The following is a 23,901-nucleotide window of genomic DNA, read 5'->3' as shown; positions in this document are numbered from 1 at the left end:
CAACGATCTTCGGCTTGTTCAAGGTGTCTTCTTGGTGGCTTGGCGTTTTCGGTGCTTAGTGTGTTTGCAGCCATAGCTCTAGCGCACAGAGCAATGGTGATGCAGTTTAGGGGCGCGGGTTTATTGTTGCATTTCCCAAACCTGTACTTGTAGCTGTGATACTCAAGGACCTCTCTATCGCCTCTCTGCTTGCGAATCTGAACCTCTTAGTTCTTGTAGCGCTTTGCTATTTTTAAACTTGTTCTAGAGTGCTTTTTCAATACCTTGTATTCTAGCATGTTGATCTCTTTATTAATTTAATTATGGGCTCTTCGAGCCTTATGTTTAAAAAGATGTGTCTTAGAAGTGAGCGTCTTCAATAATAATCCAACAATGCATGTATTATATACATTAGATATTGAAAATTCCTAATCTCTAACTATCATAAAAATATTATTAATTCTCCAAGTTTCTCGTACACCCAAATTAAGTTGATAGGCTCATCAATATGAATTTGGTGTACACAACTTCTCATTTGACTCTTATCAATATCAACTTTCTTGTTTGTGTTCTAAATGATTTAGAGGAGCGAGGATTTCATGTTTGTGCATATTCTATTAAAATGCAATAATCATAATTTATACACGAACCTTGAGGAGCTTCCTTATCTCATTTAGAATACTATTTCTCTCTTATCATGACATCTTATTTTGTCCAATTGGTTCTTTGGATTTTGATTGCTTGCTTCCTTCGTTGAAGTTTCTTCACCTTGTTATCTTTTTGCAATCATTTATCCTTAATATATTTTGTTTTCGTCCATGTATTCGTTATTGGATACATGCATTTGATTCCACTTATATTATGGGAAATGCACCCTTTGGGAGGAACTCATACTATATTGTCCTTCTAAATTTAGCATCCATTTTATCACTTGTTGACATTATGGGGGGGGGGGGGGGGGAGTTTAGAGGGTTTAAGGGAAATGGTTTTATTCTTAAGTTTGGTTTGTGCTTAAGTGTTTTCCTTTCATGCATCCCATCTCATCCTCTATAATTTGTTGTTTTGGACGGTCTAATATATAGTGAAAACTCTCCCAAAGGTTAATCTTGACAATGTATACAATGAAATTCAAGTTCAACAAACGTACATATATATTGTGGGGGGGGGGGTGGTGGGTTACTCTATATATGTTGGTTCTACTGACATCTCTTGCATTATTTGTAGCTTGTGTGAGTAGAATAGGGTTTGATATGGATTAATAGCTTTGTGTCACTTGACCATATCAAATACAACCTCTAATATGCATTTTATAAACCCTCTTGTTGAGATTGTCATCAATTACAAAATGGGAGGGGGGATTGTAAGGTACTTTGCCCCTATGATTGTTTTGGTAATTGATAACAATTCATATGAACTAATGTTTTCATTGAGTTTTATTTGTAGGAATATTTCATAGGTTTTTATTGAAAACCATATGTTGGATTCAGGTGTTGATGCCACAAAAGATAAAGGCACACCTTGAGTTTGGCATGAAGATAGTCGTTTTTCAAGAGAGAAGAACTTAAGATTTGGCTCTAAGTCGGTGTCACAAGCCTCATGAGTTGAGATATTGGTGACCAAGACTTAGGGCATGCAATCAATTGAGGTATTCCGTCTTGAATGAATCCTTAGTGTTGTCATCAAGATCAAGCGGGATGCGGTTAAATTCTCTCGCCCTCTTATTGTGTCAGGTCACGATGTGGAAAGGGAGAGAACGAGCGCAACAAGGGAACACGCAGACGGAGTTCGGCAGAGCACAACAAGGTAGTCTTCACTTTTCGGGTTTTTCTTGAGTGTAGGACCCCGACACTAATAAGAGGGGATAGAAGTTTTTATTTGGTACTTCCATCAAATTTTTCCATCTTTTTTACATCAATGTTTGCCACATTCATCTTGGTGTGAGAGATTCTTGAGCTTTTTGCTAGTTTTCAACAAGCCTAAGTTCATCGAAAACGGAATCCGCATGCATCTTCTATTGTGTTTTCGAGTTTGGAGTTTTTTTAATATCAATTTGTCCTTTTAGTTATGTCAAATCTTTCATCTTTATCATCTTACTCCTGGTTTGACTATGATGTTTCTATGGATAAAGTTGTAGATCTCGGTGCTTTGATTCCAACGAGCCCAAGAATATCCAAATTGGAGTCTGGATGCAAAGGAAATTGGCAATTTTCGTACCGAGTGTTTGTGTTGTTTTTGTATGGCCAGTCATACCGGGTGTTTGGCTGATATGACCGAACATACACGCCCCCAACCAGCAACTTTGGCCCAAGAACAACTAGTTTTCTGTATTTAAGCTAGGGGCAGATTTCGTGGATCATTATCTTGACCATTCTTTTGAGATATAGATTAGAAATTTTCATTTGAAAGATTCTCTCATACTTCTACATATCATACTTCTTGATATTGAGAGATTTAACCAACATTTTTGTGAGAGGATCCAATCAAACGAACAATCTCTACCTCCTCTTTCTTTCCACCAGTCAAATTCTTTATTTGAATCTTGTATCTAGTTCTTGCTTCGATCTTGTTACTCTTGGAAGCTGAGGACTCCTAGGCAGTAGCGATCGCCGGGAGCAATCAAGTTGTGATCACCGGAAGTTTGTACGGGATCGAAGGCCTCCCCAAGTTCTTCACATAGTGGAAAAGGCTCCTACTTCGTGGAAGAAGCTCCTGGAGAAGAAGATGTGCCTTTGTGGCGTTTTGGGTCCTTCGTGGTAACCGCACATCTCTAATGGTGACTAGCTTTCCCTCAAGGAAGTGAACATCGGGATACATCATCGTCTCTGTGTGCTTCAGTTATTTACTTCCACTTATTTAATTTGTGATAGCCATCGAGGTTGAAGTTCTTGATATATATTTTTTCATATAGGATGCTTAGTTTGCATTAGGCCACGCTATTTATCTGCATGTTCTAAAATTGCAAACAAGTTAAGGGAAAATTTCTAGAACCTATCCACCCCCTCCCCCCCCTAGGTTACCGACTCTGAACTTTTAGGCAGCCAAAAAGATCGTCGGCAGTTGCGCAACAAGGCATGGAGGACACGGAGTTGCTATGTGCGGGAGGAGCTAAATGTAGTGCTCTGATACCATGTTGAAATGAGCAACTATCATTTACCGGGGGCCAAAGACAATACATATATATGTCAATATGCAGGAAACCCCTTGTACACTGATGATATAGAGGAAAAGGGTCTATACATTTCTAAGAGGTTGTAGGTTTGCATGATATTATTTGTATCCCAATTAACTTGATTAATGAATAAAACTATCCTGTTCCCCTAAAAAAAGGAATTGAAGCGGAGTGCGGCTCCGCGCCTAGTTTTCAGCTCGCGAGGGTCGATCGCCGCCACAAAAAAGACAGACAATGGCACGGCTGCTACATATATATACTAGTCAAGTTCATCAATTTAAAGATCGCGAGCACCAAACGACCTCTGCCCCCGCGTCGCCCCGCTCGGGCGACACGGGCGGCCCTCCCAGCCTTCCCCTCTCTAGCCTCCTACTTTCCCGTTCACCCCTGCCGCCGTCGGTGAGCGCCACTGGGCAAAGCCCGTGTGGTGTCCGGCGGCGGCGGGCCTTCTCCGGTCACGTGATGCTGGCACAGGCGTGCCGGATCTGGCGGTTGGGCGTCGGAGCGGCGGCTCCGAGTTGAGGTTATGGCGACCGTCGTGGTGGGAGGCGGTGGAACTGGCGCTGTTGGCGGCGGATTCGGCGCGTGCGGCTGCGGCCTTGGCCTCGTGACCTGGTGGTGCCGGTGACGACATCACCATTCGGTGTTGTTTGCCTTGATGAAGGCGCCACCGAGGAGATCTAACACCTCTCCCATTCTTGGATCTTGTCTTTGGGTGAAAACCTAAATCTGTATATCAGATTGGCGATGGCGGCATCCTTGATGTTGTTACTTCGATGGAAACATCGTTTTCGAGACTCGGGCCTTCGAAGGGAGCACCTGGGCTGCGGTCAAGCGGCTGGCCGGGCATTGTCAATGGCGGAAATTCTTGGAGTCTATGGTGCTGGGTCTTGTGGGGATTGGCTCGCGGTGGTGGAAGCAAGAGCATTCTTGACATGCGGGCAGCGTCAGACGAGCAATATCTAATGCCCTCTCAAGACCGGAGCGGCACATGCCGCCTCCCTTCGGCTATGTCTTCTCTCTCCGGTGTTGTTGAAGGTGGTGAACAAGCTCATGGCAGACGTATCGATGTGACTTGATTGGGGTGACCTTGGTGCTTGTTCGGTGACGCCGCTTGCTTCGGTGGTGTGCTTCTCTGTTTGCATCGTCGTTGGCACTCATGGCGCTCTGTATGTCTAGCCGTGCTGCGGTTGATGTAAAGGTTTTCGCCCGATTTTTCTCCAATAAACTGAGCAGTTCAGGGCTCTGTTCCTTCTTTCCTCTAAGGGCAACGCTCAGCGTCGGTCGCCTGATAAACCAGCCAAAAATCGGTTGTCCTCAGCACCCTCCGATGGCGATCCAACGTACAGAATCAATCGCAATGTGAGTTTTGTGTTTTACCCCTCAATTTTTAGAAACTCAACCCGCAGTCCTTCCCTTCACCAATTAAACTGAAAAGGTATGTCTCGCTAGGCCCAACCTTCTCAATATTTACAACAAAATGCCACCCCTATGACAGCTGAGTATTACAACAAAACCCCTCACTCTGCTTACAAAAAATATATAGTATTACAATAAAATCTTCACAACAAAATTTTAAAAAGTAATGTTATAAAATATAGTTAAGTAACAACTATTTTCGTACATGTTGGTTTACAACAAAAATCGGCAGCAAATTACAATAAAAATCAAAAACTATTACTACAAAAAAACACATGTGTTTGTGGCTATGAAATTTTTGATAAGCAATAACAAATTTGCTACATATTGAGTTACAACAAAAACCACCAACTATTTTAAGTTTTTAACATAAAATATAGGTGTTTACAATAAAAATCACAAACTTGTGGCAAACGCTAGGTAAAAGATTACAACATCTCCGACGTGCTTTAGCTATAAAATTTATGTGAAATTGTTACAAAATTTATACGCAATTGTTATATTCTTCCGTTGGAACTGTCAGTTTCACCATCCCCATAGTCGATGGTATGTTCAGCAACGCTGGTCTTGGCCGGTCTTATCATTGGTGGTGTCGTCCCTACAATCGGTAATATGGTTAATGGTGCCGTACGTACCGTCGATGGTGTCGTCGGCACTGTGGATGACACAGTCCCTACCAACGACGGTGCGCGGAGCGAACATCATGGCGAAGTGGTTGAGCTCGGCAGTCATAAACCCATGCGAGTATAGTGTAACTTGTACCTCTACGTTAATGAAGTTGTTAAAAATACAGAGCTAGCAAGCACCCCCATGCAGCTCTATGGTTTGGGGTTGGGCACACGACACACATGTGTCGTGGCATAGCTAGCACGCACACGTAGCCAGTTTTTTTTTTTTTTTTTTGAGATGCGTATCCAGCTGTGATGTCCACCCACGTGAGATTAAGAGAAGACGTGCACGCATAGCTAGCTGCGCGGGCCGTCAGTACGATCGCGCCAAAATCAGGCCACGCGAGCGAGCGAGCGACAACGGCCGATCCCGGGCGCGCCATCGGTCGGCGGATGGAAAGCGTTTTCCTTCCTCTAATGCAATGAACACAGCAGTTTTCCTGTTGTCATTTAAAAAAAAAAAAAAAGATCGCACCCCCCTTTTTAGATCTGAATCTCTACTACTTAAAAAGACTAAACTGGTTCCTTATTCTGCCATCACAATACGTTTCGTCGTTTGTCGTCGCGCTTCCTCGTCCGTCGCCCACATGGGCCAGGCCCAATGAAACCTGCGGTTCTTCGGTCGTAAGTTTCGCTAGCATAGAAATCTCTCCTATCTTTCCCTTCGTCGCACTTCACGGAAACACTAGCGAAATCCCGACCACACAGGCGGCCATGGCGGCTGGCATGGCGCCCAAGAAGCAACAGCTGAGGATGAAGCCGTCCTAGGAGATCTTCCATGGCTCCAAGCCCATGCGCATCGAGCTCACCTGCCGCCGCCACCATGGATTCTTCTACGCCTCGCCTCCCTCGCCAGAACCACCATCCCCAGCCAGATCTGATGGAGGCGGTGGCCAGAACCACTATCCCCATCCCCAGACTCGCCTGACCTTGGTGGGCTCGAATCTAGGTTCTCTGGGACCGGATCTGGCGTTTGGCGGCGGCGACCAGAATCACCACGAGGACCACGGGGCCGCACCACAAACTTCGGCGTCCACTGCCTGAGCCGCATGAATCTCCGGCCACTGTGAGACATGGAACTCCATTTAGGTATTGTTTGGTCCCTGTTCTTGCAATGCATGCACGATAAGTCTGCTGTGTTTTAAACCAAAATTTGCAGACGATTCTCAGTTAAATCCAAGTGCGACACAACGTCTTCAACATGCAGAACTTGTCATATTCGATTCCTTCCCTGTTGGATATATTCCTTTGGTGGCGTGGATTTCTTGCTGCAGTGCAAAGCAGGACATAGAATGCAGGCAACCAGATTAGTTTTGGATCTAATTTTTTTATGCTTTGTTATTTTAATAAACCTAATGTGAGTTATTTAGTTTAATTTACATAAACCTGTTGTATTCTTTTTTACATGCTTTTTAGATTGTCCTACAAGCTTTGTACAATGTTTCCAATCATGCTAGCTCTTTTTTAAAGAGAATCAAGATATTTCTACACAATTAAACATCAATATTTCGATAGTAAAACATTGTATAGGCATGCACATTTGCTGACTATACCTAGGCTTCATAAGGCTCAAGCATAACCTCCAATTTTGCAGGAAAAAATACACGCTATATTTGTTCGGCCATGATTTGAGCCTTTTCAGTTTCTTTGCCAAGAAGAGAAAAAGAAGCAAAGGAACCAATTCATGAATAGGACTCGCATAGAGCTTATCCATCCATGAAGGCTGAAGCCTCTCCCTTCCACACATTATTTCAGCATGTGCATGAATCAATACTGAAAACGGCGGGCTTCATCTTGCCAAACTTGATTGAATTTTGTAGGTGTATCATTGCTTCAGATTATGAAACTTGTGATTAATCTGTACATTTGATTATTTTTCCTGATTCCATGTAGTGTGTCGACATTTACTTGGATTTTCACAGTTGTTCGCCTGGGTGTTTCGACATACACTCCGTCCTCCAGCCTGCGGGTACGCCTAACGCCTAACGCATCTCTGAGTTTGATTTGATTTCGTTTATTTATAATTTGGATTGGAGTTGATTTCTTAAATTTGGTAAGTTACCCTAGCGGTGCTTGGTGTATAGCAGTCAAACTGAGTCTGCAACGTTTTTTTTTTTAGATTATGGGCATTTTCACCTGAACAATCATGACCCATGTCAAGGCTAATATGGCAGCAGTGACTGTGACTGTAAAAGGGTTTTTATATTGATGATTTTTGCTGCTTTGTCGCGAGGTGGAGCAGTCTTATGTTGATTTAATGTGTGCGTGGTACCCCCTCCTAGAACGAGTTAGTTTATCCTATTTCATGTGGTTATCCCCTACTACAGTAATCTCATATAATAACATGTTTAATTAAGCTTGTTCGTATATATACACACACACACTTGCTTCAAAGTCTGATGTATTTGTCTTCACGTATTCTGATTAGTTCCTGAGATAACCTATTCTCTTTTTTGTTGGTATTTCTGAATGAGATTCTTTTTTCAGCTGTTTAACAAAAGCAATATTGTATATTTGGAGCAGAGCTAGCAGAATATCTATTACACTTTAAAATAAATATATGCATTTTTTTTCTTCGAGTGTGTTCATAATATCAGAATGTGTTCGAAATACTAAAGTTTGTAATTATGATTGTTTTGGTGATTTTCCCAGGGAGATACGAGGAGGGGTCCAGGCTTGTGCTGGTGCTCCGGTAGCTAGGCGCAAGGCACAAGAACCTGGAACCTGCTCTTTGTTTCAGCAGTTCGACATCTTTTTAACAATTTATTTATTAAAAAAACACAAAACCCAACAGAGTTACATATGTACAACATATACAGAAAGAGAGAAACAGAAAAAGAAAAGCTATGGCAAAGTATCAATCCAAGCCTGTAACTGAGTGACCATTTTCTCCTTGACCCTATGCTTATGCATAGAGATTTCATGAATAAAATCTCTCTTCCATGATCTGAAAGATAGCCTTGTGTGCTGGAAGATCATACCATTTCTTTGTTTCCAAATATGCCAGGCTGCTAAGATAACAACCTCTGTGAAGAAAGGCTTCCCAAACTCCTTCCTTGCATGTATAAATTTATCCTCAATTGTCACCCCAACTAACCAATCAATCTGCAAGTAATTCCACACCTTCATGCTGAAAACACAATCAAAGAACAAATGTATCCTGTCCTCATAAATGTGTGAAGGACAAAGGACACAGTGATGCTCATCTGTGACATTCCAATTTCTCCTTTTAATCATATCCTTGGTGTTAAGCAGTTCGACATCTTACGGATGGATTTGATTTCTTCTTCTGTTGTTTGTGCTTTTTGTTTGACATCAATGAAAGCATTTGCACGAGCATTTCTTCTTCTGCTGTTGTCTGGCACCGACATGTAAAATGGCTGATTCAAAGGTGTTGCCTCCCAATGATGCTGAGAATGATTCAAGTTATGAAAACTTTGGCTTCATCACTAATATTGGTCTCCAACTGTACCCGCCCTCCAGATTTGATCGCCAAGACGGTACATCAGTGTGGTCTTGCTCTCAAGATTTGTACACACTTGGTTTTTTCATTTACTCCATCATCTGTTCGATTTGACCAAGTGTATCTCCACATCTACCAGCCATGCCTGTTTGGACTTGCTCGTGTAATAATGGTCTGTTACAATATCATGAAAGACGGGCAGTCTCAGTTTATGAGATTTCACTGTTGAGTGATTACAGCTCAGGGTTTGGTGATGGACATGGGATGAAATGTCATGCATGTTTTTACTGACAAATTCTTGTACCGGTAAATCATCTTGTGCATTTTTAAGCCCAACCATATCATCTGATCTTTAGTCTACATATGTATTTCTTAAGAATGGATAATCACAAAATATATTCTCATGGAGATAGCATTTTTTCTTCGCTACCAGCAGGTTATAAGATGTTCATCATCTGGCTGATGTCTTCACTTGAAATTAGATGGGACTTATTTTCATCATTTTTATTATTATTTACGTCTAGAGATAGTTATTTGCTAAGCCAACTCCTTGAAAGAAAAATAGTAGGAATTGTTAGATTTTAGCACAACGAGTTGGTTCTACAAAAATCTAATAGACATGTTTTCATTTTCAGGAATACATCTTGGACAGTGCATCAGCTCCACATCGGCTAGAGTGTTAGTTATTTGTTCCCCTGTTGAATAATCAGTTTTAAGATGTACTTTGTTTTTTTAATTAAGATGTATCATTTGTCCAGCGAAGCAATCAAAATTGGTTCATACTTTCAAAGTAGAAGATCTAACTATGTAAATGTACATTGTAAAACTTCCTTTTACAGGAGGATATATCATGTTAGTGTGTTGTATCAAAATTTGTATGGACACTTCATGCCTTTTTAGTGTAGTTTATTCTTGTGGTGCCTTCAGTTTACCTAATATATCTGATTGGGTACTTCATAATTTTTAATAATGCTTTGAACATGGAAAAATAAATTCTACTCCCTCCATCCATAGAAAAACATCGAAGATTAGTTTAAATTTGGATGTATCTATGTACTAAAAAATGTATGAATGTATCTAAATTTAGACAGCCTTCTAACATCTATTTCTCGGTGCATGCCGATGCTGGTTTGGATGAACAAGGACATCGCATGTTTATTTTCTTGCAGCGCTATGGTTCCTTGCCCACAGCTGTGCAACATATGCACGAGCGCACGGCAGCACGTGTCTCCGGCTCTCCGTTGAGTTATCTCTTCAGAGCTCTATATAATAATCTAGACAAATAATTTAAGTCAAACTCCAGTTTGAACAGACGATACTACTTGAACACGGACGCCAAAAGATTGATGCATAAAATTCTACCTAAACCTAGATGCCTAACAATTCAAGTTCCTAAAATTGGCTTTATTTTTCATGATTATACTAGATCATTCCAAAATTATGATGAAACATAGAATATTTATTGTGAAGATCTTGTATAGAAGTGCATTTACATGCACTCTTACTAGATACTTATCGTGCATTACTTTTAGACATGCATTATCTTTATATATTGTGGAAAGAAAAATACTTTGAACCCCGTGGCAACGCACGGGCAAATGTCCTAGTTGACATAAACCTTGCAATGCTGCGATCGATCGTCGCCCGATCTCAACCGCTTCTCTCCCATCTCCGGTGGTCAGCCACCGCTCTAGGCGTTACTAATCCATCACGTGCCTACGCCAGCTCGTCGCCACCTTCAGCAAGGTGTAAGGGATCAGACGATGGGACGATGGCGGCGGCGGCGGCGGCGGCGGATCGGCATCTGTACGTGGTGCTGCAGGAGAGTGCGATGAACAGATTCAGCATCTACAAGCTTCCCGACATGCACGATGTCACCGCCGACGAGGCCCCGCGCCCCCTCCCTCGAGCAGCCCTCGACATTGGCTTCACGTTGGTCGGTACAGGCCCGCACTTCGAAGCCGTCGGCAGAAAGATCGTCGTCACCGGTGACGCTGACACCATCTCTGAGGATAAAACGATCTGTCAATTCATCACCTTTCTCTACGACACCAAGACGAGGACGCTGGACGGCGGGAGGCCTCTGCCAGACCCGGACGACAAGGTATGGATCAAGCCTGGCTACCACGCCGCCGCGCCCGTCGGCGACAAGCTCTGCGTGCTAGAGGGTGAAGGAAATAAGCCCTTCTACCTCTACGAGGAGCCTCAAGAGGTGAATCACTACCTGGACGAGTGGGTCTGGGAGCAAGGTCGGTCGCCCCTCCCGCTTCACGCCACCGGCCACGGCAAGCACGTCGAGTCGCACGTGGTGCACCCGGACGGCCGCACCATCTTCGCCTCGTCCTCCTTCACCTTCTCCCTCGACACCGAGACCGGAGACTCGGCGCGCCGCGGCGACTGGCGCCTGCCGTTCCAGGGGCGGGGGTTCTACGACGGTTACCTGGACGCGTGGGTCGGGATCCGAGTGGCCGATGGCACCGAAGGGGGCACCGTTAAAGGACACCGATACCTATGTGCTTGCGACATTCCGGCGGTCCTCGCCGATGGCACCGCGCTGCCGGAGCCGGCGTGGAAGGTGTGCAAGGAGGAGCTCACATTTGTCCAGGCGCCGGCACGCGCAAGGAACGCCATGCTCGTCCACGCTGACCGCGGCATGTTCTGCCTCGTCGAGCTCACCGATGGAGGAGAGGCACGTGTGACCAGCTTCTTTGCTAAGCGTGCCCATAATGGCGACCTCGAGGTCACACCGGGATTGCCTGGGCGCTCCTACCTCGTGCCCAATTACTCCCGAGGTCTGCATACTGCGTTCTGGATCTGATGCATGAGGTCTAGTTCAACATTCTGGATAACGGGATCTTAGTTTTACGGTACTACTACTAAATTTTATTTCGTCGTGTTACACAAGAACTGGTACACCAGATTAGATCGGCCACCGTTAAAATCACCACAATATTCTTCGATTTGTCAAGTTTGCCCAATCACTGTTGAACTTTTCGAATTTCAATTTATTCAAATTTCAATGCAGCTGGGCGGTGCATTTTGTGTTCCTCATTGCTACTTCAGCGTTCTCCACTGCCGCTGCCGCCCCCATCATCTGCTCCACCGGCCATTAGCTTCTAAATCGATTGTTCTGCTCTTGTTCAGCAAGAACTGAACTGAATTAGCAGCAAATTGTTCCGGTTTAATCCATGCTGCTAACATTAATTGTCAGTGAAATGTCATGATTTCGATCAGCTTTGCTTTGCACTTGGGCTAATCATGGCCCCGACGTGAGTACGCATCAGTGAGACACAATTGTCTCGTCTCAACAGAAACATCTAGCACTATACAGTGCTCGAAATTAAGTAAGATTTCATTAAATTTATGTGGGTCACATGGATGCCCCATCAATTCATCATATTTATGTTCAGACAAGTTCATTTTATTTCCCTTTAGAAATTGAAATAGAATGAATCATGGTTCACATCTTACAACTGTACTGGTATATGTTACAACAGACTCCTTCCATGTTGACGGATCTTCATTCGATATTGGCCTAAAATTATCATCAAATGAATGTTGAAGAAAAGAAAACAACTGATACATGGAAAAGCTCTAGATCTGATCCCAGTTCCTCCTGAGCTTCTAGGTGACCATTACCGGCAAGAGACGAAACGGTTCTTGCGAAATCTCCGCGTTCCAGGTCAACGTCCAGCTGACAGTCATTGGCAAACTGCAGAACACCATCCATGGAACAAATGGGAGGATTAGGCAGCTTTGAGGAGGGTACAAAGTGAGTTGGACGCGTTGACACAGAGCTTAAACTCGCCTCGGCAATTGCCTGCAAACATAACTAAAGAGCACATCATCTGCGGATTCACAAAATATAATCTAAGACTGACAGTTGGTTCGGTTTGCGCCGTTGTTTAAATCACACAAGAACTGAACTGGTTACCTGTGAAGAGCCCAGGGTGCTTGTCAGGGTGCCACCTCAGGGCAGACGCGCGGAACCTGCACCATCGCTACAGGTAACTCAGGTCAGCACCAATGGGATGCATTGATACAAAATTTTGTAATGGTGGCAAGACAAAGGCAATTTGAGGAGCCATGACAGAGGGGAAATTCACGCTGTTTTGACATCATCTAGGGTTAGTTGACCACACAGTGGCAACCAAAGGGTGACCCTGTGAGCATGTGAGCCGAAGCCAGTTATTTCACTGATGCCGCCAACATCGTCATTTTCGTCTACGCTGTCGCTTGCAACTCGCTGTCTTCGTGATGCACCGGCCTGTCTAAAATCTAAATCCAGATGATGATTCTCCAAAGTGAAACTCTCACATGACATACTAGACCAAATAAACCACGATCCTCACTAAAGATGGTTTCGAAAATGTTTTCAGGATTTACGTAAGTGTCTCACAGAAAAAAGTTGTAGAACTTCTCCTTGTCCCTCTTGTCGACAAAAATAAATATGCTCGTCTAAGTGTCATTTAATATGATAAAAGCTACTCCTTGTCCGGAGTACTTGAAGTGATCTGTATGGTCAATAGCACAAATCAATGCTATAAAACCTGGGAAAGTTCAATAAAGCACTGCATGAAACAGGAACCACACAATGTAATATATAATCAGGATCCATGTAGTTGATATGTAGGCTGTAGCAGTTGTTTGCCGGTATATATTCTCAAATGTCGCATGTTTCCATGTTAATAAATCATGTCCACACATGTAACTATGTAAGATATGCAGAAAAGGCAACAATAACAGACCATGTAAACAGCTTGATGAGGTCCTATGGGGGCCACTAGAGTGATATAAAATCTACACATAACAATTCAGAAATCCTAGATGACCACGTTTATATTTCCAAGGCAGCATCACATGAAAACCAAAATATGCATCTATTGTGCTAAGAGGGAACCATACATTTTCTTTGATGGTGTACTCCTTGTCGAGACTTGGTTGAACTGTGATCCTGAGGTAATTTTTCTGAAGGTTTTGAATCATGGAATATCATGTGAATTGACAAAGCTGCCCATACGTCCATCCTGGAGGGAACACAGGTGCATCACAAACTTAAGATACCATAGCAATAATAAATGGATGGTGGGTGTTTTCGAAAACTCTTATCTTTGCAGAGCCACTTAATTAGCCCAGTCAAGGAAGGATAAGAAAGTTCAAATGACAAACTCAAATAGAAATTTCACCTGTATATGAGGTGTTGACTTTTCCATATAGGAGGTAATCTTTCATGGCCTTCTTTCTTTCTGCTCGTCTTTGACGAACAACGCATCTCTCATATTTCTGTTGAAGAGTTAATACCCATGAGGCCATGAGAACCATATCAATCAGTGTCAAATGGTACCTAATAATTGTCACGCAATCAAGTTGAAACACCTAAAATTATTTTACCTTTTGATGAATCGAAATTGCTTTACATAAAACCTTATTTTCTATCAAGTTTCCAGAAAACCATAAATATTACGAAGAGCTCTATTTAGTTGCATGAGCACGCAAACGATGCTGCAGTGCAAATTTCTATAGAAACATGAATCCTACACTTCTCCTACAAAATTGTTGTGAATCAAAGGAGGCCTTAGTTTAGTTTGGAGGGTGTGTATTGGTTATCGCTGTACGCAGTTACTGAGCATGCTAATTCTTATCTTGTATTTGCATTAGGTATCAGGCATCAGGCATCACGATACAGCAAATCACTTTGTATATTTCTATCTTGCCTTTGCATCAGGCATTAAGTTAAATTGCTGATCTGAGATTCTGGAATTCCAAATATGTTCGATATCAACTAAAATTATGCTGACGGCAGTAACTGAGCATATTAGCCCTATCATGCATTTGCATCAGGCATCAAGTTAAACTGCTCATGTATGCATGACATTGACAATTCTCATGTTCCCAATCAAAGAACAGTTGACATGGACGGGCATTAAGTTAAATAGCTGATTTGAGATTCTGGAATTCCAAGTATGTTCAATATCAACTAGAATTATGCTACTACAGTGCAAATTTATCTAGGAAAATTATGCTACTACAGTGCGATTCTTCTGGAAAGAAGGAAGGATAAGAAAGTTCAAATGACAACTCAAATAGAAATTTCACCTGTATATGAGGTGTTGGCTTTTCCATACAAAGGTAATCTTTGAGGGCCTTCTTTCCTGCTGCTCGTTTTTTACGAACAACGTATCTCTCATATTTCTGTTGAAGAGTTAATACCCATGAGAACTATATTAATCAGTGTCAAATGGTACCTAATAGTTGTAGCGCAATCAAGTTGAAACACCTATAATTTATTTTACTTTTCCGATGAAGCGAATTTTCTTTAGCTATTGCACGCCTGACAGTAAAACAGCTAAAGCAGCCCAATTTCATTTTGACAAATCGAACTGTGGCATCTAACTACAAAATCTAATTTGCTATCAAGTTTCCAGAAAACCATAAATATTATACGAAGAGCTCTATTTAGTATTTTAGTTGCATGAGTACGCAAAAATCCTAAGGAGGATTTCTAGTAAAATACATCTTACTACCTTAGTATAATTCCTTGCAGTCCATTGCATTATCTCGACACACTTACTTCCTATCTTCCATTTACATCAGTCACCACGATACATCAAGTCACTAGGTACGACCATATCTTGCATTTTCATTAGGCATTAAGTTAAACCGTTGATCTGAGATTATGGACTAGTTAATTGTCCAAGGACGAGCCAAATGTGTAACACTGAACACATGGAGGTTCATCGTCCATAACCAATCAAGATGTCGGTGGTTCAATATTCAGATTTGGGAATTTAAGTGTTCATTATTGGTCAAGAATCGTGTTCAGATGCTTAGTTTAAGAGTTACAGAATAAGCATCTACCGGTAGCAGTGACATGAATGTACCTACCCAAAAAAATTACAACATGCTGGGCACCGCTAGAGCTTACGATTTTACAGCTGCATAGACAAGAAAAGCTATCAATTATCATCGAACTATGCCAAATGTTCCTGTGCGCATGTAAGCATTTTCACACATGGTAATCGATTCGACAAAACTAACTTTATCACCACTCATCTTTTCCGTAACCAGAAGAGGGTTCACTAGAAATCGAACATGAGGAGAAAAAAGAGGAAGAGAATTCAGGCGGCCAGACCTTGGAATCCCACTTTGCCATCCACTTTGCGCGCGAGACAGGCCTGGAGTGGAAACAAGCCGCGTCACAGAGGTGGTTCCGCATCCGGGAAGGGTCTTGCTCCATGAGGCGGAGGGTGAATCTCCAATTATCCCTTGCACAGAGGCGAAAAAATGGCGATCGAGGATGACGAACAAGATTTAAGCTGGCATCAGCTGTGGCCTCCTTCCTCCGCCGCTGGGTTTTTTTGACAAGACCGCACCTTTCTCCCCCCCTCCCTCGCCGGCGGCCGCCTTTTGTTTTTTGTTCCTACCCACGCACCTGTGAGAGAAAGCCGAATATGGTCCGGGACAGGCCCATGAGCGAACGGATAATGTAGCCCAGGCTCCACTCGACCATCTCCCGGCTCAGCCCGGCCCGGTTAATTTGTGACCAAGTCGAGGTTGGCTGGTCTACTTCTGACCAAGTTTACCTTCCTCGCGGCCGCAGAGTCGTGATCGCCGCCACACAAATCCATCGGAAAACCGCAACCGCTCTCCTGCCATGGCTGCGCCCAGCTCCGGCGACGTGGCTTCACCGTGGTCTTCTCTTCCCATGGATCTGGTCCGCCTGGTCGGGTGGCGGGTGCTAGCGGGAGACCTGCTGGATTACGTCCGCTTCCGCGCCGCGTGCACGCATTGGCGATCCAGCACGGTCTGCCCGCTCGGGCGCGGCATTACCGACCCACGCTTCCACCCGCACCGGTGGATGATGTTGCCTGATGGCCACGGCGTCCACCCTGCCCACGGCAAGAAGCGCTTTTTCAATCTCTCCACGGGAGCTTTTGCCCGGGTTGGGCACCCGTTTCTCAGCGGCCTCTGTCAAGTCCTCGACTCGGTCGATGGCCTCCTCCTGCTGCAACGACCCTACAACCCCACCGTCTGGCTCCTTCACCCTTTCACAGGCGACGCCGTGAACTTTCCGCCGCTAGTGCCCCTCCTAGAATCACACTGGGACATGGGACAAAATCGTTCGGCGGAGCTCAATTTCGTCGCATCCTTCAGCATCAGCGCCGATGGAACCGTCACGGCCATGATCGTGCATCAATATATCATGCATGTATTCTTCGCTACGACCAAGGATCAAGAGTGGAGCATCTCGGAGTGGTGTCTCCCTCCTCTCTCCGCGCCAATATCATTCCAAGGGAAGCTATATATACTGGAGCCTCTAGTCGCGCATAGTACTGAGCAACATATACTACGGCTCGATCCACCTTGCTATGAGCACGACGTCGTAGTTCCTTCTTTCATGCCACCAAAGAGGATTGCAACTTGTCCGACGGGCATAATCTCCTGCTTGCTTGCTGAATGCGACTCGGAGATCCTACTGGTCGGTTACGATGATACGCTGCTTCCTACATCCAAGCTAGTGGTCTACAGATTAGCTGATCTTTCCATGGGCAAGGCTGCACCGATAACAAGCATTGGCGGCAACACTCTCTTTCTTGACATCAAAATGAGTGTGTACATTACGTACATCGGAAAGTGTATGACTAGCAGCTCCAGGGCGATGCCTATCATCGCGAACAATACTATCATATGCAACCACTACGGTTATCCTTGGCAATATGACCTAGGGACCGGCATATGGTCGCAAATTATGGGCGAATGTGTCGATCAGGGTCAAGGCGGCACCAGAGGTTGCAATTGCAACCTCATCCACCACATCTATCAGAGTTGCCATTGTAAGTACCGACCGGTGGGGGACTGGTTAATGATATGATTCTATTGTAGTTCCTCATCTACAGACTCAGTATCCTTAATTAATTTGTGTAGCTTCCAGCTGAGATGCTGAGATGATATTGATGAAGTTTTTTTTTATTGGTGATGTATGCGTGCTTCCATGTGCATGCGTGTGTATTTTTTCCTTTGATCTTAAATTGCGTCAATTAACTAGTTGATATGGTTTTACCTGTTGATTTGCCACAAGCTTTTTCTACTTAGTTTGAAAGGGCAAAACCTTTGCCCCATTCATTGAATAAGAAAGAGTTTTAGTTTGTTACAAGCCGAGTGAAAAATCGCGATACAAAAGGACCACTCTCGCGGCATGATGGAACCCAAGTGCGTAGCACCCGCCGCGCTCCATAGAGCCGCATCTCTCTTAATTTTAGCTACAACAACAATCGGCATGGTAGAAACATTACGGAATACCCTCGCATTGCGCTCGTTCCAAATCTCACAAGAGGTAAGCATGATGAGCGACGCGAAGGACTTTCGTATATTGCCATTGATGAACACGAAGCGAAGCCACCAATCTTCAACCGTCTCAAAGTTAGACCAAGTGGAGGTGTTGACCGAGATGATCCCAAGCCAAGAGAGTAAAGAGTTCCAAATCCTCGTGAAGAGGAGGTGTGCCGCTGACTCGGGTTCCCTCTTGCATAATTGGCAAACCCCGCAATTGGTCCACCCACACTTTTGGAGCCGGTCGGCCGTTCGAACACGATTTTGCAACACGAGCCACGCAAAAAGCTTGCACTTGGGAGGGGCCCAAATTTTCCACACCGCCTCGGGCATATGAGAGAAGGTCATGGCCTCAAATTGGGCCTTGTATGTCGACGCTATTGTGTAGACCCCCGAGTTGGTGAACTTCCATTTGATGTCATCCGGCGTGCCTGTTGTGGGTATACTTCATGGGTGTACCATCGACAGTGCCTAGATCCGGCAAGCCCGGGTGGCCCACAGATGGTGATGAGGCATGTGGCCCATCGGGCGGCCCAGTTGCTGTTGATCATGAAGGAAGAAGTCCGGCCCAGGATCAGTAAGCCGGATCCGTACCGACATTAGGAGTAACCCGGATCCACGGAGGCCCATGAGGAACCCGGATCCAGTACGACGTATATGGAAGGCGGATCCGTGACGTGCACGGCAAGATATTGTATCGTAGCTAGGCTATCTGTAATCCGGCTAGGACTCTCCATGTAAACCCTAGATCCGTGCGCCTTTATAAGCCGGATCCCGGGAGCCCTAGAGGCACAACCACAACTCATTGTAACAACGCGAAAGCGCCCAGATAATTCCAGACAAGCAGCAGTAGGCCCTGTCATCGTGCAGGTGTTCCGAAGCTGGGTAACTCGCGTACCACCGTCCCGTGTGCACTCCGCCCTATGGCCCCTATTTCTTCTCCCCCTCGTGAGGATCCCTCCTCCGAGGTACCGTCGATTAGGCAACGACAGTTGGCGCCCACCGTGGGGCCTGTGGCGTCTGGAGGCCGGAACCGGGAGGGTTCCGCCATGGGAAGCTACGACGACACCATCGCTGTGGGGCGCGTCCTTTACGCCGGGAATCTGCCGATCGTCCCTCCGGACGAGTGTTGGATTCCGGCTAGGGCAAACCCCGTCAAGCTCTCCATCGTCCCAATTGGCGGCATACACATCTTCATCGGGGAAACCATCGATTCCGACGGAAACCCACTGGTAAGTAACGCAGACGCGACCGCCGCAGAGCTGGACGCTGTCGCGAGGATCCGATCTGAGATGCAGGAGCTTCCCCAGGAAGAATCCGCCTCGGATCTGGAAATTTCAAAGCCCACCCAATCCGCCCTGAGCAGAAACAACGGTGGAAGACCAATGCAGATCCGCTTGGGTCTCCCTGTGTTAGAAAAGCAGAGGTGCCACTTCGTACACTTCTTGGCCCATACCGCCGGAACCGCCCCTCCGTAAGGCGGAGCTGGTCTGACGAGTAGAGGCACCGGAAAACGACGCGGATCCGGATCAGGCTGAGCTTGTCGGAGAAAGCGGAACTCCGGTTGAAGAGTCGATTTTGGGCAATCTGAGCCCAATTTCCGGAGACACCCCCTCCATGGACACTGACGAGTTTAACCGCAAGCTAGGGGAGTACGGTTTCGGTGATCAGCCTGAAGTCGACTCCGCCCAGCCTAAGCAGGTTCTCGCAACGGTAGCAGCGCAGGGACAAACTGGATCAGAAGAGGCTACCAACCAATCTGACCCTCAGCCATCCCACCAAGGATCTCCAAGGTCTCAGGAGCGACCCCGCAGAGATTCTTCCTCGGAGGAGCCCCTGACAGCTGAAGAGATGGTTGCGCGAGCAGTTCTTAACACACCTATAACCCCGGGCGACGCCGCAGATCTGGAGGCTCTAGAAGCTACTAGACAGGAAATGCTGGCCACTGCCAAGAAGCTCGCCGAGACCGAAGCCGCGCTAAGGGAAGAGAGGGCGGAAGCCGCAGGATTGGCGGAAAATTTCGACGAACATGTGATCGCGAGATTACTGCCACACTCGAGCAGGTCAAGAGCATGAGGGCAGAGTGGGAAGTAAAGATGATCTATGCGCAGGCGGAAGCCGATCGAATTGTTAGAGAAGCAATTCCGCCTCGCAGGATACCCTTCAACACGCCCGCAGAGCACCGACCGCTCGAAACCCCAAAGGACAACATGCAAAAAGCTGCGGAACTGTTGAAGAAGAAGGACGAAGAAGTTGATATCAACTACCTCCGCACACTTGTCGCTTCAGCAATGCAGCAGCAGAGCAAGGCAGATACTTCGCGCAGGTTGGAATCCAATCCGGATAACTGTGTATCTACCGCGCAGAAGGACGCCCGCGCTGATCGGCGACCCGATGATGAATCACACACCGGATCTTCGGAGCGCAGAAGGAAAGCCAGGGAACACCCAAATCCGATCCCCGTACCATCAAAGACGCCACCGTCAGATCCAAGAAAGGGAAAGGATGCAATGTACTCTGGATGGGACAAGCACCGCAACCCCTCTCCTCCGCCTAATGGTTACCCGCGACCCCCTCGCCGCCGTAGTCCAGCCGGAAACACCAGGCCCCCAGGGCATGGTGGAATTGTTATCCGCGACAACGTGCTGCCAAGAAACAGAAACAGGGAGCGCTCGCCGGAACCACGCCGGAACCAGAACAATGTTCGTGAGCCCGAGCCCAGGAGGAGTCGGAATGAGGAGCGCGGCCCAGAGCCTCGCCGGAGCCGCGATCCAGAGCCTCGCCGGAGCCGTGACCCGGAGCCTCGCCGGAACGACCAGGGCAGCCAGCGCCAGGGCGAAGGCAGCCACGGGGAGCCGGAGCCAGCACCAGGAAGGCCGAGGAGAATCAGTTGGCGGAAGCAAGAAATCGGACCACCCACCTCGCAGGTCTCCCTCACCACCACCTAGCGGTGGCGGCGGAGGTGGAGGCGGAGGCGACGGCCGGAGATCTCGCTCTCGCTCACAATCCCCTCGCCACGGCCCGCGCGACGCACGGGATCGCCTTAACGAATACAGAACCGACTACATTGGTCCGAAGTGCTTTGGCAGGATGATTCGAGAGGAACCAAAGCCAAGGATGAACCTCAAGCTACCCGGAAATCTGAAGCATTATGATGGCACCGAAAGGCCGGATACCTGGATTGAGGATTACTATAATGCAGTAACCTTTGCCGGAGGAACCCCTAACATCGCCTGCCGCATGCTCCAGTTGTACCTTGTAGGTCCAGCCCGGATCTGGCTCAGTGACCTCGAGAAGAATTCCATCTTTTGCTGGTTCGATCTGAAGACCGCTTTCGAGAAACACTTCAGAGGCACCTACAAAAGACCTGCCACGGCAAGCGACCTGCAAGCCTGCATCCGTAAGAAGGGAGAAACCTCAAGAAACTACCTCACACGATGGTTGGCATGCAGGAACGAGTGCGAAAACGTCGACCACACCACCGCCATGTACGCTTTCATTGGTGGACTGCAGAGGGGAGGATTGCTGAGGCATACGCTCACTCGTTTGGCTAACTCAAGCAAGTTGACTTTGGATGAGATGATCTCCATTGCCAGTGATCATACTGCCGCCGATGACGACGCAGGCGGTGATCTCGCAGCTACAGCAATCCCCTTACATCAATAGAAGAAAAACCGTGATAACGGCAGTAGCAGCAGCCACAAGCGCAAAAACCCTGATGACCAGAAGAGTGGCGGATCCGAGATGGTCGCCATGGCGTTTCAATGCGGAGGTTCAGGAGGCGGAAGAGGACGCGGACGTGGAGGCGGAGCCGGCAGGGGTCAGCAGCATACCTCTGAGGTCACGGCTGGCGGATCCCGCGCCCCGCAAACCTACGAGGAGTACAGAGACATGCCCTGCCTGGCCCATCTGGATCCGGCTACAGGGAAGTCCACTCATACCAACCGCAACTGCAAGTGGGTCAATGATCTAAAGAACGACCCGGAGGCAGGATACAAGCGCGCCCGGAAGCACCGCCCACGCGGCAAAGGTGGCAAGGGCAAGAACAAAGACAAAGAGGAAGATAGTTCCGAGGCGATGGATGAGGATGATAACTCGCCGGATCCCAAGGCAGGATCCGCAGGTAAATCCAACCCATTCGACAAAAAGAGCGTGGGGGCTTACCACACTTTCCTCGGGACCCCAACAGTACGCGCATCAAATTCAGCTACCCGGATCCTGAACGCCATAGTTCCGGTACATGCCGATACGTCGGTGGTCGGAAATCCCGTGCACATTTGATAGGAAGGATCACCCCGCAATTGTGCCAAAAGAATGCTACGCCTTGGTTGTAAGTCCCCGCATAGATGGGTATGACTTCTCCAAGTGCCTCATGGATGGCGGAGCCAGCCTGAACATCATGTACCTGGAGACTCTAGAGCGGATGAACCTCACCAAGGAACAGCTTAAACACAGTACCACTGAGTTTCATGGCGTGGTTCCGGGTACGAAGGCGAATTCCCTCGGCAGCATCACACTTCCCGTGGCTTTTGGCGATGTTCATAATTTCCGCGAAGAGAAGATCACGTTTGAAGTTGTGCCCTTCAAGAGCTCCTACCACGTCATCTTCGGCAGGCCCACCTACCACAAGTTCCACGCAAGAGCGTGCTACATCTACAACAAGCTCAAGATTCCGGGTCCTAAGGGTATGATTACCGTGACCGGAGATTACAAAAGGCTCATGAGTGCGAGTTAGGCGAAGCCGCCTTCGCAGAGTCTGTGATATCCGGAGAAGAGCTAAAAGGCTACAGAGCCGCGGTGGATCCGACTGAGATGCAGACCACCAAGAAGCAGATCTCCGAGCAGAAAACCTCCTTCAAGGCCGCGATAGAAACCAAGAAGCACGACCTCATCCCAGGCGACTCTTCCAAGCAGGTTTCAGTCGGAGCCAACATGGACCCCAAATAGGAAAGCGCGCTCGTCGAGTTCCTCCGCGCTAACATGGATATCTTCGCATGGCAACCTTCTGACATGTCCGGAGTACCTAGGGAACTCGCCGAGCACTACCTCAACATAAATCCGGGGGCTAAACCGGTGAAGCAAGCTATGCGACGCTTTGGAGATAAGAAGCGCCGCGCCATAGGAATGGAACTAGCAAAGTTACTAGAAGCAGGTTTTGTAATAGAAGTTATCCACACCGATTGGGTCGCGAATCCCGTCCTTGTACCCAAAAAGAACACTGAAATACTAAGAATGTGCATCGATTACTCTGGCTTGAACAAGCATTGCCCGAAGGATCCGTTCCCCTTGCCGCGCATTGACCAAGTCATTGATTCGACGGCGGGGGCGGAACTTCTGTGTTTTCTTGATGCGTATTCCGGGTACCATCAGATCCGGATGAAGGAATCCGACCAAAAGGAACTTTATTCATTACCCCGTTTGGTACTTACTGCTATGTTACTATGCCTTTTGGTTTGAAAAACGCAGGTGCCACCTACCAACGTACGATGCAGCGGTGCCTGAAGGACCAAATTGGCCGGAACGTGCACGCATACGTCGACGACATCGCGGTCATGACCCGGAAAGGATCCGACTTGATCAGCGACCTCACAGAAACCTTCGACAACCTCCGCAGGTACAAGATGATGTTGAATCCGCTGAAGTGCGTCTTTGGCGTGCCAGCCGGAAAACTCCTTGGCTTCATAGTCTCTCACAGAGGCATTGAGGTTAACCCGGAAAAGATCAAGGCAATCCTGTGTATCAAACGGCCAACTTGTCTCAAAGATGTGCAACGACTAACTGGTTGTGTCGCAGCAATCGATGAGGTTTGTTAGCCGTCTTGGCGAGAAGGCGCTACCTCTGTACAAGCTGTCTGAAGAAAACAGACAAATTTA

The 23,901-nt window shown here is 46.6% G+C and overlaps 1 protein-coding gene and 1 long non-coding RNA gene across 11 annotated transcripts; one reads left to right on the top strand and one right to left on the bottom strand.

The window, feature by feature from the left end:
- The first annotated feature begins 5,801 nt into the window (after positions 1-5,801).
- LOC127292640 (uncharacterized) lies at positions 5,802-9,636 on the top strand. Of its 7 annotated transcripts, none has more exons than XR_011742497.1 (4): positions 5,857-7,204; positions 7,355-9,004; positions 9,334-9,376; positions 9,457-9,636. It is a non-coding gene; the product is annotated as an uncharacterized lncRNA (long non-coding RNA). The 7 variants fall into 7 exon arrangements; XR_011742493.1 differs by having other exon boundaries at positions 5,858-7,051; positions 7,129-7,204; positions 9,334-9,636; XR_011742495.1 differs by having other exon boundaries at positions 5,861-7,051; positions 7,129-7,204; positions 7,888-9,004; positions 9,334-9,636.
- Positions 9,637-12,123: 2,487 nt separating this feature from the next.
- Positions 12,124-16,110, bottom strand: LOC127348388 (uncharacterized). Of its 4 annotated transcripts, XR_011744342.1 has the most exons (6): positions 15,831-16,110; positions 14,795-14,890; positions 13,885-13,981; positions 13,604-13,725; positions 12,633-12,699; positions 12,124-12,530 (listed from the first exon to the last, which is right to left on the bottom strand). XR_011744342.1 is itself a non-coding variant. In XM_051374429.2 (4 exons), the coding sequence occupies exons 1-4, from the start codon at positions 15,933-15,935 to the stop codon at positions 13,691-13,693; spliced, it is 333 nt and encodes a 110-aa protein (XP_051230389.1). In that variant the 5' UTR covers positions 15,936-16,110; the 3' UTR covers positions 12,124-13,690. The 4 variants fall into 4 exon arrangements, 1 of the variants encoding a protein (XP_051230389.1); XR_011744341.1 differs by having other exon boundaries at positions 12,633-13,725; XR_007879764.2 differs by having other exon boundaries at positions 12,124-12,699.
- Positions 16,111-23,901: the final 7,791 nt, after the last annotated feature.

This window comes from Lolium perenne, chromosome 4 (genome assembly GCF_019359855.2).
Source record: "Lolium perenne isolate Kyuss_39 chromosome 4, Kyuss_2.0, whole genome shotgun sequence".
Classification (NCBI taxonomy): domain Eukaryota; kingdom Viridiplantae; phylum Streptophyta; class Magnoliopsida; order Poales; family Poaceae; genus Lolium; species Lolium perenne.
This window is presented reverse-complemented; position numbering and strand designations above follow the sequence as displayed.